We start from the raw sequence: 14,346 nt of genomic DNA, 5'->3' as shown, positions 1-14,346 counted from the left end.
GAGATTCCTTCTTCCAATACAAGGCATGAAATCAATTCCTTTTCTCTAGGTCCATATAAATTGTCATTTTAGGTTCATTTCTCTCCAATCCACATTTCCTAGCATAGCAGGCTAGGTGTCCGAGCATCCTGAAATGTAGTTATTATATTCATGGTCCTATCAGATCTGAGCAAGAGCAAATGCAAAACACTTACATGGGATGAGGTTTGAGTGAAGTCCGTGGAATGGTCACAAGAACCAAAGAAAACACTGTCATTTGACATCCGAATTATCAACAAAGAACGTGAGAGAAAATACCTTGAATTAAACTGGAGGCCGAGAGGCACGTGCTGTGTCCTGAATAAAGGCATTCAGGGGACACTTGGTTGAAGACCAGTGGGCCTTTCAGTCTGACCTCAGACCAAGGAGGAAGCGACTGCAGATGTGCTGCTGCCTTGCTGTGGCTCCTGAGTCGCTGGAGGCCAGTGAGGGGAGAGCGGGGTCCTCAGCTTGGCGCTGTTGGGAGGTGGCCGAAACTTTACAGGTGGGGCCTCCTGGGGGCTTCAGCTCCATGGGGCCATGCACTTGAGGGAGACTGGAGGCCCTGATATTTTCTCTCAGGTCTGCCACCAACCAAGTGGCCTTGCTCTGCCACATGATTCCCACCATGACCTGCTGCCTTCACACAGGTCCAAAAATGTGCCCAACCAACTATGGACTGAAATCTCCAAAACCATGAGCCCAAATTAACCTTTGTTCTGCATACGTCAATTAGCTCAGGTATCTCGTTATAGTCACAAAGATTCTTAACACAAGTGGTAAATAATCACATAATGTGAGGCACTGATCTAAACCCCACATACATTTAGGTATTTGTGACAGTGGCCATGACGTGGTACCTGTTTTTACCTAACAAATGTACCGGTGTGGACCTCTTGGGACACCCTAACTGGAATGTGAACCCAGCTCTGCTGCTGGCCTGCTATGTGACCTTCCTTATCTAAGTCCTACATATCTCTCTCTGGAAGTGACAGGGAGCAGGGCTTGCCTGGAACTCACTCACTGTCCCCCAGGGCACCCCCAAAATCCCTCCAAGTGGGACCTGAGATAGGGTGAAAGACAGCAGAGGAGGGGCCCTGCAAGGGATACCAGAGCCACAGCCAGACTGATTCTTTGGGAAGATTTCCAAGTTGTAACTATGTAACATTGTAACTATGACAATACAGAATGCAACTTTACAACCTGTTTCATTTGCAAATAGTTTCATAATTGTCAATGGAAACTGCTCCTAAAAATTAAAAAACAAAATTACATGTAAGCAATCATATTGTATATTTTGCTTTTATAGAAATGCACATCTGCAAAGTGTGTGAGTGTGTGCACACACTGCCTTTATGCTTTTATGGAATTACCTGAAGAAGAATCAAAATAACAAAGTTCCTGTAAAGTCAAGGGTGAAAGAAGACACCAGAGTCACCCCAGAGGTGCTCCTGGTGGCCATGCCCTGTATCTATAGAGCCCTTCTGTCCTGAAGTGCAGACAGCGTCTGCAACTTGCTTCTTATCAACTGAATACGGCAGGGGCAGCGAATGTCCTGGAGCAGGTACAGAGAAGGTCCCACCATCCATTGACTGATCTGAGCTAGTCACAGGAGGTCCCCGAGTACACCTCAGGCATCAGGACCCTTGGAATGGGAGCTGGCCTCCAGTGGGGAGCAGTGCTCTGTTGTCCAGAGAGGACGAAGCAGGCATGACCTACCCAGGAGGGGCCCTGGTGGGGACTTGGAGCAGCATGGAGGAGCTGAGGGCCATAGGCAGCACATCAGTTCTGTCCACAGCCAGGAGAAGACCAGCCCCAGGGGAGATGGCAGCAGGCCGGCACCTGTGGCAGCTGTGTACTGCTTTAGGCCCAAGGTCATGGAGGCTTTCGAGGCAGAGACACCAGGTCCCTGTAGAGCTCCCTCCTATCTAAAACAGCTTTGGAAAGTCACCTGCCAGCAGATGTGGGGAGAAAGCAGAGCTTGTTACGGCTTTCCCAACAGTGTTCGAGCTGCAGTGGTGGCCATCCAAGGGCAACCCTGCTCTACCGACCTCATCTAAAATCCACACCCAGAAGCCACAGCTCCCTGAGATGCTCCACAGCATGGCACGCATATCGCAATTGTATTCTGTATGGAAATAAAATAAAACCTGTGAGTGTTGGTGTGGGTTCATGTTCAAGCTGCTTATTTTCTCATCCTTCTGAACCCATTCCATTTTTTCCATGGGTTCACAGCTATAAACAACTTTTAAAACCCTTGGATAAAAAGGTGCTTTGGCAAGATTTTCTGTAATATAATTCACTATAAAATCCATAAGGGAGATGAATGCTATTCTTCAAATAAAATGCCTTAAGTCAGTATTTTCATTGCTGTGATCAAAAGTCCCAGAAAGAACAACATAGAGGAAGAAAAGTTTATTTTGGTTCAGGGTTTCAGAGGTTCAGTACATAGATGGCTGGCACCATAGCTCCGGGCCCAAGGTGAGGCAGAACATTATGGTGAAAGGATTTGGCATGGGAAAGCAGCTCGGGAAATGACAGCCAGGACCAGGAACAAATACAAACCCAAAGGCATGTCACCATGACAAAAACTGCAAGTTTTTAAAAAATATTTTTGCTTTCTTTCTGCTTCTGATTACCACAGTGAACTTGGCTAAAAGCTGTCAGCAGGATTCATCCCATTACCTGAATGCCGTGTCTAAAACTTCCTCCTCCAGAACAATTAGTACATCTCCTTTAAATCCAGCCTCACACAAAGTCTCAGGACATGGACAAAATACAGACAACTTCTTTGCCATAACATAACAGTAACAGCCTCTGGTCCAATTTCTAGTACAGGCTCTTTTTCATCTGAAACCTCATGAGCCCAGTCTTTACTGTCCATGGTCCTGTTGGCATTCTGGTCTTCTGAGATCCCACCTGAATCACACACTAACCTTCACTTACAACATGCTAAAGCTTTTCCAGCTTCCATCTCTAAACTTTTCAAAATCCCTCCCACAAATTCCAAAAAGCTCCAAACACTTCTGAACCACCTCGTAAAGGTTAGTCCCAGCAATGTTCCCACTTCTAGGTATCAATTGTAGTTTCAGTAAACCTTTCTGTCCCTGTGATCAAAGTCCTGACAAACATAACTTAGAGGAAGAAAGTTTCATTTTGGCTCATGGTCTCAGAGGTATGGTTCATGGTGGGTAAATTCTACTGCTCTAGGCTTGAGGAGAGTGAGGAGAACATGATGGCAGAAGGGCTTGAAGAAGGAAAGCATCTCAGGACAAGGCAACCAGGAAGCAGATTGAGAATTCCACTCACCAGGTAAACTATGAACTCCAAATGCATGCCACCAATGATCTAGCCACTCCCCACCTGTCAATCACCACCCAGCTAATCATTCAGTGCCTGCATCCACTGATGAGGCCACACCTCTCATCATCAATCATTTCATTTCTGAATAACCCTAGGTTGTCTCACACACGAGCTTTGGGGGACACCTCCTATCCAAACCAAAACTGGGCTATTTTAATTCAAAACAGAAATGCTTACATGTTACTTCCAAGGGTGTCTAGAAGACTTGTCTCTATCATTTATGAAATTAGATTGTAGAACTTTCCTTTGAGGACTGCTAATTAACTGGTATAAGATTCCTGATGTCCAGTTTTTAAAAGTTACTTAAATCCTGTTTGCATTCAGGGGAGCTCATCAGAGGCATCTGTATCAGAAATGTGCTGTGACTACTAACCTAATAGGGCAGAGAGGGGTGCAAGGTTGACATCCAAAGAAGATTACATCAACCTTTCAAGGACACCATCCCATTATGTGAATAATTATTCACCCATGACCTCAAGGACCTTGTCTGTAGAATCTAACATACCTATTCCTGTCTTTATGCAGAATTTTAGTAATTTATCATACAGTGCCTATGCATGTTTCATTCACACAATATTTCTGGCCTGTTTTGAAGTTCAAAGGTGACCATGCTTAGTATTTCTTCATTGGCCCTGAGGTTCTCTGCACACTCAAAGGCTCATTCTAATTAATTTGAGTATTTAATGTTGGTGCCATTTTATCTCTATCAGCATAATAACGAAATCAGGATGACAGCTGCTTAAGCCCATAGCTCTGGGCTTTAATTTTCTCATGCACAGAATGTGACAGTTTGTTCAGAATCAGCTGTCAATGCCAAATAACACCACCTCTGCTCCTGCAGAGGCTGTGACTGGATGGGACATGCTAGTGAGTGGGCACTTGGCTATACACACCATGGTGGGGTTTACCAGGTGTCCCTCTAGCTCTCTTCAATCTGTACATGCTTCAGGTTGGCTACATCACACACTCCCATGGAGTACCATTTCAAAGCATCCAGGAGCCACTTAGCATCTTTAACAGGTCCAAAATGACCACCTTCTAATCCAACAAGCCTGGTCCTTCCTATTTTCAGAACAGTGGGGGGCATCTTGCTAGCCAGATCATACATGGGCTTCCAGGTCAGGCCCCATGGCCCCATGTGTAACACAGGACCAGAGAGGCTGGAGTCAGGACGGAGCTGACATTACTGTCCCCAACACCTCTAGGCCTCTCAGTCCAACCCCAATGCTCCGGGGATTGCTGACAGGAATGAGGTCAGACACAGCTTCTGCAGCAAGCAGCAACCTGGCCCCTGGACCAGGGCTCTGCTGCCTTCTCACACTGCACACTACAGAATCTTTCAGGAACAGAACAAGGCTTTGGAAGCCTATGGAGCTTGATGAAGTGAATTGCTTCCTTTATCCATCACTTTCTTTTACCAAAAATATTTTGTCCATTCAACCCATTTTTACTAAGCATCCGATGAGTGAAGCACTTCCTGGCTTTCCTGCTTGTATACGTTCAGGCCTGACCTCTACCTACAGGCTTTACTGCCAAATAACACCACCTCTGCTCCTGCTCCTGGGTGGGACATGCTAGTGAATACTGTAGAACCAAGAGTTAAGCTGGTAACTGCTTTAATGGACTCAAAAGATGCCTCTGGGTCTGTGGTCATGTTCTAGTAATGAGATCGGTGCAGAGAACCACAGTGTAAGTTCCCTCTAAGTGACAGCTGCTGTCCCCTGAGATGGTGCCTGACGCCATGCACAGAGGACGCAGGTCCACTACCCAGCGCCCTGATAGAGTAAGCCACACCTTGTGATCCTGTGAAAATGAGTCAAAAAGGCCAAATCACTTCCCTTGCAGAACCCCTGCCCAGTGTGGCTCGTCACTAATGACACACTGACCTGGGATATGCTTCGAACAGAAGTTAGAAGCATAAGGATCTCATTATTTTATATGTCCTATAATAATAACATTCCTTAGGGCACATCCATAAAAAACCCAAACCATAGTGTTGGTATTCTTTCTCCCTCTGTTCAAACCTGTGCCAAAATGTTCTGGCCAGGAAATCTCTGGCGAGTTTGGGAGGGAGGTAAGCTGGGTTGCTGCTCTCACTGTGTCTGCACTGTGATGTCTCTCCTGCTCCCCAGTTTTGAAGTGTTTTTTTATTTCCCAAGCTGCATTGTTTATGGAACTTATGATAATCAGGAATTATGGAATTAGAACTAGTCTCCTAAATAAATGCAAACACATAATAATATAACTTCCCTTGAGGAATCTATGATCCATTTGAAGATTTCAAACCAGCCCAGGACACAGAGATACACGGGACACATGTGGCCAGTTGTGGAGCTGCGTGTGTGTGTGGCTGGTGTCCGTTTCTCCTCACACACATGCTCCTCTCAGACTCCATCTCCACAGATGCATGGCTCAAAGGCCACAGCCCACTCTCTGCAAGGTGACTGAAATTTTGCTCTCCCTGGGAATGCCCCTCTGACTTCAGTCTCCCTCCTTCCTGCAAATTCTGGGCCAACTTGACTACTATCTTCATCTCTAAGTAGGTGACACAGAGTTGACCAAGTAAAGATTCCCCCTCATGAGAATGTCATGCTTGCCGGTGAAAACATAAGACCCAGGGACCGAAGTTGGGGGCTTGGGGCATTGAGGAAAGAGCGCTTAGGGGAGGCAGATGGTGGGCAGCCTGTGTGGACGGCAGTGGAGTGGAACCCTACTGTCCACTGAGGAGATGAAGATGTTCAGCAAGAGCCTGCAGGACCCCTGAAGTCTTGGTGCCTCCCATTCCTCTGCAGAACCCTGCACAGTCACTGCTGATGGACATACAGACACACACACACACACAGAGACACACACAGACACACACCAGCATATGTGTACAGACTGCGTGGCTCTGTGGATGTACAAAAGCAAGAGTACGTTGATAGAGCAAAGCTCAAGCTTAATAAAAAATGATATTACAGCCAAACGTGCCTGTCACTGTGTACTGGGTCTGTGAGCGGACACCTTCACCATCTCTAGACCCACCCACGGTTAGCACTTAATCGTAGTGCATCTGTACGCAGGAGGGAAAGCCACAGTCCTATACACCAGTCACACAGTGCTGATGGGGATTCTCTGACATCACTCATTAGTCAACAGGGACGGTGGCTTTGTCCTTCTGTGTCAGTGCAGTGCTGACCACTCAGCACTCAGGCGCCCAGGCAGGTTTCCTGATTAGTGGGAAAAGGCTGCCCCAGCACAGCCCAAGGTGCACGCTCAACGCTCAACGCCGCTCCTGCACTGTGTCCCCAGGAAGCCAGCGTCTTTGTTAAATTGTGCAGAGGGTTTGCTTGTTTCTCACTATTTAAATGACAGTGTAGAAGCTCGCTCCAAGTTTCTGTAGGTCCTGTGGTAAAGTTTCTTAAGAATGAATATCAGGAAATCATTATTGTAAAGTTCTCAAAAGTACATGATTTTAAAAGGAGTTTGAGTTCAATATGGGATTTTAAAAAAATTCCCAAACTCCTTTTCTTTAAAAAATTTGTCCAGATATTAAGAAAATGTAGTCACCCACTGTCAAGACAATTTTTGCTGATATTTAAAAGCTCAAAATCACTGTGAGGAAGCAGAACTAAAGTGCTCCTTAGACCTGCTGAGACTCCACTCCTTACTCTTGGAGCCGGAGTGGAGGACTGGGGATCCAGGAGCACAGCCTGAGAACGCATACACAGCTGTCACATTGCTAATCCCACGTCTTAATCCAGACTCATGTTACAGGTCACACATCAGCGTGAGGTGCACAGGGGTGCAAAACAGATCCCTTGGTCCCTGCTGTCAGAGAGCTCACAGGAGATGGCCCACGCGCGGCATGGTCAGGATGTTGTGGCACAGACAAATCTGTAGTAAGAGCAGTGTTTTGTAATAGACGCAGACTTCTTAAGTTTTATTTTGGTCCAACTGACTACTTAAAAAAACAGTAGTTGCTTAATCAATGCCTGTTAATTAGTGTATTTATTCTGGGTGGGCCCAATGTTGATCTGTTTTTCTTCCTTGCCAATGCCTTGGCAGATCTCATTATCAGTCAATATATGTGGTGTTTATTAAAGTGCATCTCCTAAAACATCTGAAAGTAAGTTCATCAATAGTTCTGGGTTTTTGTCAGGAGATGAGGATTTGGGTCCCAAGCACATCACGCCTGGTGTGAAGCTCCAGCAGGTCACTTAGAGATAGGAAGATGCTTTCTAACTTCTGAAGAGGATTAAAAGCCACCGGTCAAGACCCAGAATTGCCAAGGTGCTAAAATTGGAAGCAACCTGGAGCTCACTATTAATACTAATAGCACATGTGTGCTATTTGTCTTCACTTGTAAAAACCACAGCCTATTTATTAAGTTATATATTTATTCTGCTGACTAATCCACTCATGTATGCACATTAATTATGGATCTAAAACATTTAAATATGAACATTTCCTTAAGTAAAAGCAATTAACTAGCAAGAGGAAATCACAAGTCTTTTGAAAACAGTTATCATCATTTCTGATATAACTTTTAGGGATGGATATTCGATTCAGGTATTCGATCGCACTGTGGGAGCTTGGAATTTCTTAAACTTAATTACTTAGTGTTTAAACCCTAGAATTTAATGTGAGGTTAATACTATTTTGACGACATAGCCATCGGCACCGTTAATTCCACATCACAGATATCTTTTCCCGGCAGCAGCCTGCTCAGACTTACAAGGATCCTACAAGGGGGACTTCTCCCAGGAGAGTCTGCTTCTGAGGGTGGAGACAGGCGGTGTGATGGGCAGGGGAGAGGATGCCTCCTGTTGTATGGGTCTGAGTGAGAACCACAGGCCTATCATCTCCAGAGCTTCTTCCTTCTATTTCCAGATGCTTGTGCTACTACGCAAATGTGCCCATGTATTGGAATGTCCAGGAAATATGCACTGACTCAAACTTTCTCAAAGTTCCTTGGGAAACCTGGCGGGACAGCCAGATGTCCTGAGCCTGGGCTGCCATCAAAGACAAACGAGGAGCTTTGTCAACCCAAGAGTGCCAAGTGGGGGCTGAGAAGAGACTCCAAGGAAGCCCTCTTGGCGAGGGTGGGTGGGTGTCAGGAATGGAAAGACTGAAACCCCTGTCTCCACCCAGGCCTTGCTAACTACTGCTTGAAGAACAAAGGAGACAGCAGAAGGCGGTGGACAGTCCAGTGACCCTCTCCCCTCTGACGCTGGCCACATGAGGCTGCACACTCAAGCGTTACCTTTGGGGGACTTTTGCACCTCTATGAGAACAGAGCTAAGTGTGGGCGAATCAAGAACCACTCCAGCGGGTATCAGGAGGAGGGGAGACAAGTGGTCGGGAACAGCAGGGAGACACAGGCCACAGCCTGGCCCAAGGCTCTTCCCGGGAAGCTGCCTCGCGAGGGCAGCACAGTGGAAGGTGAGCCCTGGCGCCCTGGCCACAGCTTTCTGCTCTCTGGTGAGGAACAGGGACAGGAGACGCGGTTTGTGACATAAGCCAAGGCATCCAATTGTGCTCAGTGGAGGGAGCACTGAGGAACCCTGGGTGTGCGTGGGAATGTCCTCCTGTCCACCCTGTGCTAGGAAGGCTATCCAAAGGCTTTGCCGTTGCCTTCCCAAGTGTCAGTGCAGTCCAGGAGCCAGGAGGGGGGTATCGATGCATCCAAGCAAGAAGCACACTGCCAAGCACGAGGAAGGGACCACAGCACAGGAGAAGGGTCCCCAGCGTGTGCTCCACCTGCACGCACTGAAAATGGTCCCTAAGAGCTCTGCAGTGTTTGGAGGGTGAGATTCTGAAGGCTGGGGTCTCTTAAAGAAAGCCATGCTTATCAATCCATCCCAGGCTGTCCACCATCACTGAATTATGCATAGGAATCAACTGAAACGCTTTGACTTGGTGAGTCTTTTCAATGGGATTCTCATGAGAGTGAAAAGTAGGCCTTCTCAGGACATCGGCCACTCTGTTTTTGTCCAGTCTTAAAATCCATCAACCATAATTTTTTTTTTTTTTGTATTAAGGGGACTGAGGCAATTCATCTTCCTCTGGGCACCTGGATTAGCTTGGGGTCTGAGGGGTGATGATTATCCTCCCAGAAATTCATTTGCTCATCTGTCAAATAAAGGCAGCAGCTCTGATGAGCACCCACATCATTTCACACTAAAAAAAATCTGAATTTCTAAATTTCCCGTGTCCTGGGGTCATTTTCATGAAATTTTAAAATCAGACTAGTAAAAGATTGCACTATTTATATATTGAAAGCATTTCAATTGATTAATCACTTTTAGTTATCCAAAGGAAATAGCTATTTTTGTTTTTAATTTGGCTGTGACTAAGAATGTTGCAAATGGCAATTATTATAGTGAAATTCTTTTTTTTTTTTTTTTTTTGAAAAAGCAACAATTAATTTCCTTCTCTTGTTTTTTTAATTTATATCTTAAAAAGGAAACCTTCCATACTGATTTTCATTTTGGGAGGTCCCAGAGATCAAACCCAGGGATGTTTTAGGGATGAGCTCCATCTCCAGCCCTTTTTATTTTTTGAGACAGGGTCTCCCTAATTTGCTCAGATTGCCCCTAAATTTGCCCTTCTCCTGCCTCAGCCTCCAGAGTTGCAGGGAGAAGGTCATCTTTGTGCCACCATACCCAGCTGATTTGCATTATTACAGGGTACTGCAGAACACTGGTTAAACTGTAGGCTGCAGGTCAAATCCACGCTCCACCAACTCAAAGAAAGGCTCTCTGGTGAGTACTCAAATGACTGTTGGTTCTATCATCGGGGGAATGAGTGGTGAGAAAAGAATGTACAACATCCAGTTGCTATGCAGTTGTGTGTATGCAGTTGCATTATATATATATATATATATATATATATATATATATATATATATATATACATAATATATAAAGTATAATATATATTTTATTTATATCTCGAAAGCCTTAGGAGCCTTCATCAAGAACAAGCTGATGGGGCTGACCCCATTTTAAGCATTCACTCTAAATCCTTCATATCCATGTTAGTCAGCCTTTGGATGGTGCGCATTATGCCACCATCAATCTTTAACCCCAGCAGCTCTTCAAGGTCATAAGCTCTTTCCTCTTCAGGTCTAGCTATTTGATTATTAAAAAATATGAATACCTCTAAAGAGATAAATTTCAAACTGCTGCTTCTCCTAATGTTTCTGAATTTACTGATTTTGACAGGTATGGAATCAGACACGGTGGGGGACGGACAGAGAAGATCAATAAAGGCACAGGGTGGGCCGACGCGAGTGGCTTACTGGAGTAGGTGAGTTGGAATCCTTGGTCGGTGTCTGACCCGTTGCTGTTGAACTCCAGCCACAGGTGATTGGAGGTGCTGTTGAGGGTCAGCCCCATCAGCTCCTTCTTGGTAAAGGCTCCCAGGGCTCGAGACGAGCTGTCTCTTCCGTCATAAACCTAGTGAAAATTCACAGCATGAGTCCTCCTGTTCCCCGCTATATTCTCATGGTAGCAATTTTAACAAGACATTCGAATCCTCAAAGACGCACTTTTATGAAGTATTCAGAAGCACTAAATCATCTATTTTCTTTGAGCTTCATCCTTCCCTTCAGTGCTACTCGCCACAGACTCCATCCCATCCTCTCACACTGGCTACCTGGAGAGCTCTTTCCTGTTTGTGTAAAATTAAGTGAGTGTTTCTGTGCATTCCTGGGTTCTGCTGTCTCCTCTTGCCCCTTCCTCAGGGTGGAAAGGTGGGAAGATCTAGCAGGTTCCAGAGGCGAGAGTCTCGCCCAGACCCAGCTGTGTAAGAGGATGTCCCTCCCTCGTTCCCCGTCTAAGGCACGGAACCACAGCACTACCGAACCCCGGCCCAGCCACAGTTCTCAGGCCTGCAGGGGACCAGCCTTAGATTTGCTGTCATGAAAGAGTCCCGTCATGTAATAACAGCAGACGGGTCATCGTGCCTGGAACACTTTGTATGGGCCGTCTTCTGAAGTGACTGTGAAACTCAGCGGCTATGATCAGTCGCAGAAGGCAGTGCACACAGGGCTTGGTGGTGATGGGATGTCTGGGTGAGGGGCAGGGCTCCTGGAGGACTCCCCACCTTCAGGGAGCCACCTGCACCTCAGTAGGAGTGGGTCACAACACCTCCATGGGGACCCCACCCTGTGGCACTCTCTGAGCTGAGGTGTGTCTGAGGAAATGGCATCAACATCAACTCAGCCTGGTGGCCTCGTGCATCCCAGTGCAGCTGGAACACAGGGTACCATCCTCGCGCCCCTCCCTCAGGCAGAGAGCCGCCCTGTGGACCAGGCCACGGGGTGTCTGGAAGAGCGTCCAGTTTTTCCTAATTGAAAGCACCCTAACCTCTCAAGGCCATCCTCTCCATGTAGGTGCTCCCGGGCCTGGTTCCCTCCCCCTCTGCCCGCCTCACATGGACCCTGGCTCACTCCTCCCCATCACCACACCCATTGCCCAGCAGACTATACACACCAGCACACTCATGAGAAAGAAGACACATCTAGAAGCATTATTAGTTATTTTATTGCCAGTAATTATTGTATATACAGTGTCATGTAATCATTTTCTGCCTTATTTCCTTATTAAAAGGCTACTACCATAGGCTATGGTTTTTAAGAAGTCTCTATGACTTTAGATGGGGCTTCCATGAACTTGGAAGGCATCTGACATGCTGACAGAAGGGTTTTAAACCCCGAGGAAAATCTGTCTCAAGGAAAAAAAACATCAGGTCTCCCAGAAAGGCCAAGGGCACCTGGCTAGGCCCACAGAGCTGGGCTGGGTGTGAAACAGGACTCACGGCCAGCTCTGCTCAGTCCTGGACACCACCTCCCCATGGCTGTATCCACCTGGCTCCCTCACGGGGCTAGACCTTGCACCCCACAGAGTGTCACCAAGTTGGTGGCCTCACGGTTACAGCAGCAAAGCTGAGCAGCTTGAACACTTAACTCCTTGACTTTCCATAACAGTGGGTGGCTCTATCGTGTATGTCCACGTCACCGGTGCTTAATGCTGCCCTTGACTGAGGACACAAGATCAAGCCTGAACCAGCTTTGCTTCATTGCCTCTCTCATGGTGAGTGTGGCTCAGGATTTGCACACATCACCAAGAAAGAGCCAGGTGTGATGCCCAGGTAATTCCAGGGTAATGAGCAACGGGCCTGCTGGGTCTGCACATCTCCAGGTTGCAGTTCTCATCTAAGCAGCTGTCTCCAAGCATTCTTCCAGATGTTAGAAAGAGCCTCGGAGCCACCTGATTCACACCAGGTGACAGCCATCTGCTCTGAGGACCCTCTCAAGCTTGCCTTTAGTCAGTGCTTCAGAGGGATGTGGCCCAGGGAGCAAGTGAGCAAACTGGGAAACCAGGCATCTCCGAGTGCTGATGCTGAGTTCTCACGAGATCTCTCCTGCTGCCAGGAACCATACCTCAGCTCTTCCCACACCTGCTTTTCACAATGTTTCACAAGAGCTGTTTGTCTTACATGTCGTTGGGGGGACTGTGGGTAGTGTGCATACATAACATCTTCGTCTTTGCTACTGGATCATGGCATGTGTGAAAGATTAATGTGAACAGATTTTGCTCCAAAATTAAGATAATTTAAGCACGTTTAACAGAGATATCTATTAGAACATTCTACAAAACATAAGATGGCAAAATATTTTGGCATTTTATGTGATTGCCAGTTTCCCTGCAACTAAAGATTCATTTTTACTTTTTGTTGTAATCAACAAGTTCAAGCTGCTCCTAATTAAAAATGAGCATGATTTCCTTCCCTCCACTTGGACATTATTTATCAATGCATATTTCACACAGTATCTCTCATCACTCACCTGTACCAGAGAATAGTCACTCAAAAGTTTTGTGTTAAATTTGAGGCTGTCAATGAATTCAAAAAATTCTTATGACTCAACTTCATAATTTTTTTTTAGATTAGCAGCAATGCTCCAGCTTCCTGACTGCAAAACACTTCTTAATTACAGCCCTTCATGCTCTCAGCAGGAGTTTTCAGAAGACTACTAAATCAAAGGACCGCCAGGGTAAAACTGCTCTGTTAAATGATGGCTCTGCAAAGTGGTGCACCTTGTACCTGAGAGGCAGCCAGGCACTCGGGTCTGTGAGCTGCTCTGACCCTGCACATCACTGCCCACGAGGTCAAGAGGGTCAGATCACCCTGAACAAAGCCACAGCCAACCAGAGCAGCCAATTTCTTAGAGCTTCAAGTGATCTGAATCTGTTGAACTAGAGAGGTGTCTCTGTGTGCAACCATGTAGCTGCAAATATAACTGAAACCCACTTTAGAAGGGAAATGAGCAAGTGGCCCTCCCTTTCCAGGCATCAGCTTTGGTGTGGTCCAGCTGCCCGTCTCTCCCCACGAGGAGAAGCTGGCTGGGCCAGATGACTTACAACATTGGCCTTCATTGCTCAAAGCCTGTCTCTTTCATCGTCCTGGGTCTGCAAATGCCCACCATCCTGTTCCCGGGCTTTGCAAAGGCCCCACTTTCCTGAAAGAGTTACAGGGTAGGTGAGGTCTATGCCAGAAGCCTTAGAAATGGAAGGTGATTCCAGCTGGAGATGAAGTTGTAGGAATCATGGCAGAGCTGGGAGCCTGCTGCCCGTGGTGCAATGGTCATGGTCCAACCCAGCGACTCCCTGGTTGACCACGAGAGTAGCTGGGCTTGTCCCCATCAACACACCAGAATCCTCCAGCTCCAAACGTGACAGCCACATTCATAATAAAGAACACCTGGAGAAAGGGTTGGCCTGGGGTCCCGCAGGTTTGAATGATTTCCTTGTGTGCCGGGCATGATGTCCCAAACATCATATGTTAAATTATTTAGTCTTCAAAACAGCCAAAAAGATTGTACTGTTGCAGGGTCTTACACATAGAGAGCAAAGGCCATGCATACCAAATAATTTTCCCACAACATACTACTTATCAATGTTAGTTGGATCTAGGATC

The 14,346-nt window shown here is 46.5% G+C and overlaps 1 protein-coding gene across 2 annotated transcripts in view; it reads right to left on the bottom strand.

Annotated features, from left to right (window-relative positions):
• Positions 1–14,346, bottom strand: part of Csmd1 (CUB and Sushi multiple domains 1) — a 1,636,907-nt gene that overhangs the window by 274,600 nt on the left and 1,347,961 nt on the right. For both annotated transcript variants that reach the window (XM_048792812.1, XM_048792813.1), the window contains exon 23: positions 10,667–10,823. In XM_048792812.1, coding sequence (XP_048648769.1) covers positions 10,667–10,823 — 157 coding nt within the window. The remainder of the gene's footprint in view (positions 1–10,666; positions 10,824–14,346) is intronic.

The sequence above is a fragment of the Marmota marmota genome, unplaced genomic scaffold, assembly GCF_001458135.2.
Source record: "Marmota marmota marmota unplaced genomic scaffold, marMar, whole genome shotgun sequence".
NCBI classification, from domain to species: Eukaryota; Metazoa; Chordata; class Mammalia; order Rodentia; family Sciuridae; genus Marmota; species Marmota marmota.
Note: the sequence above shows the minus strand (reverse complement) of the source record. Positions and strands in the feature narration are given on the sequence as shown.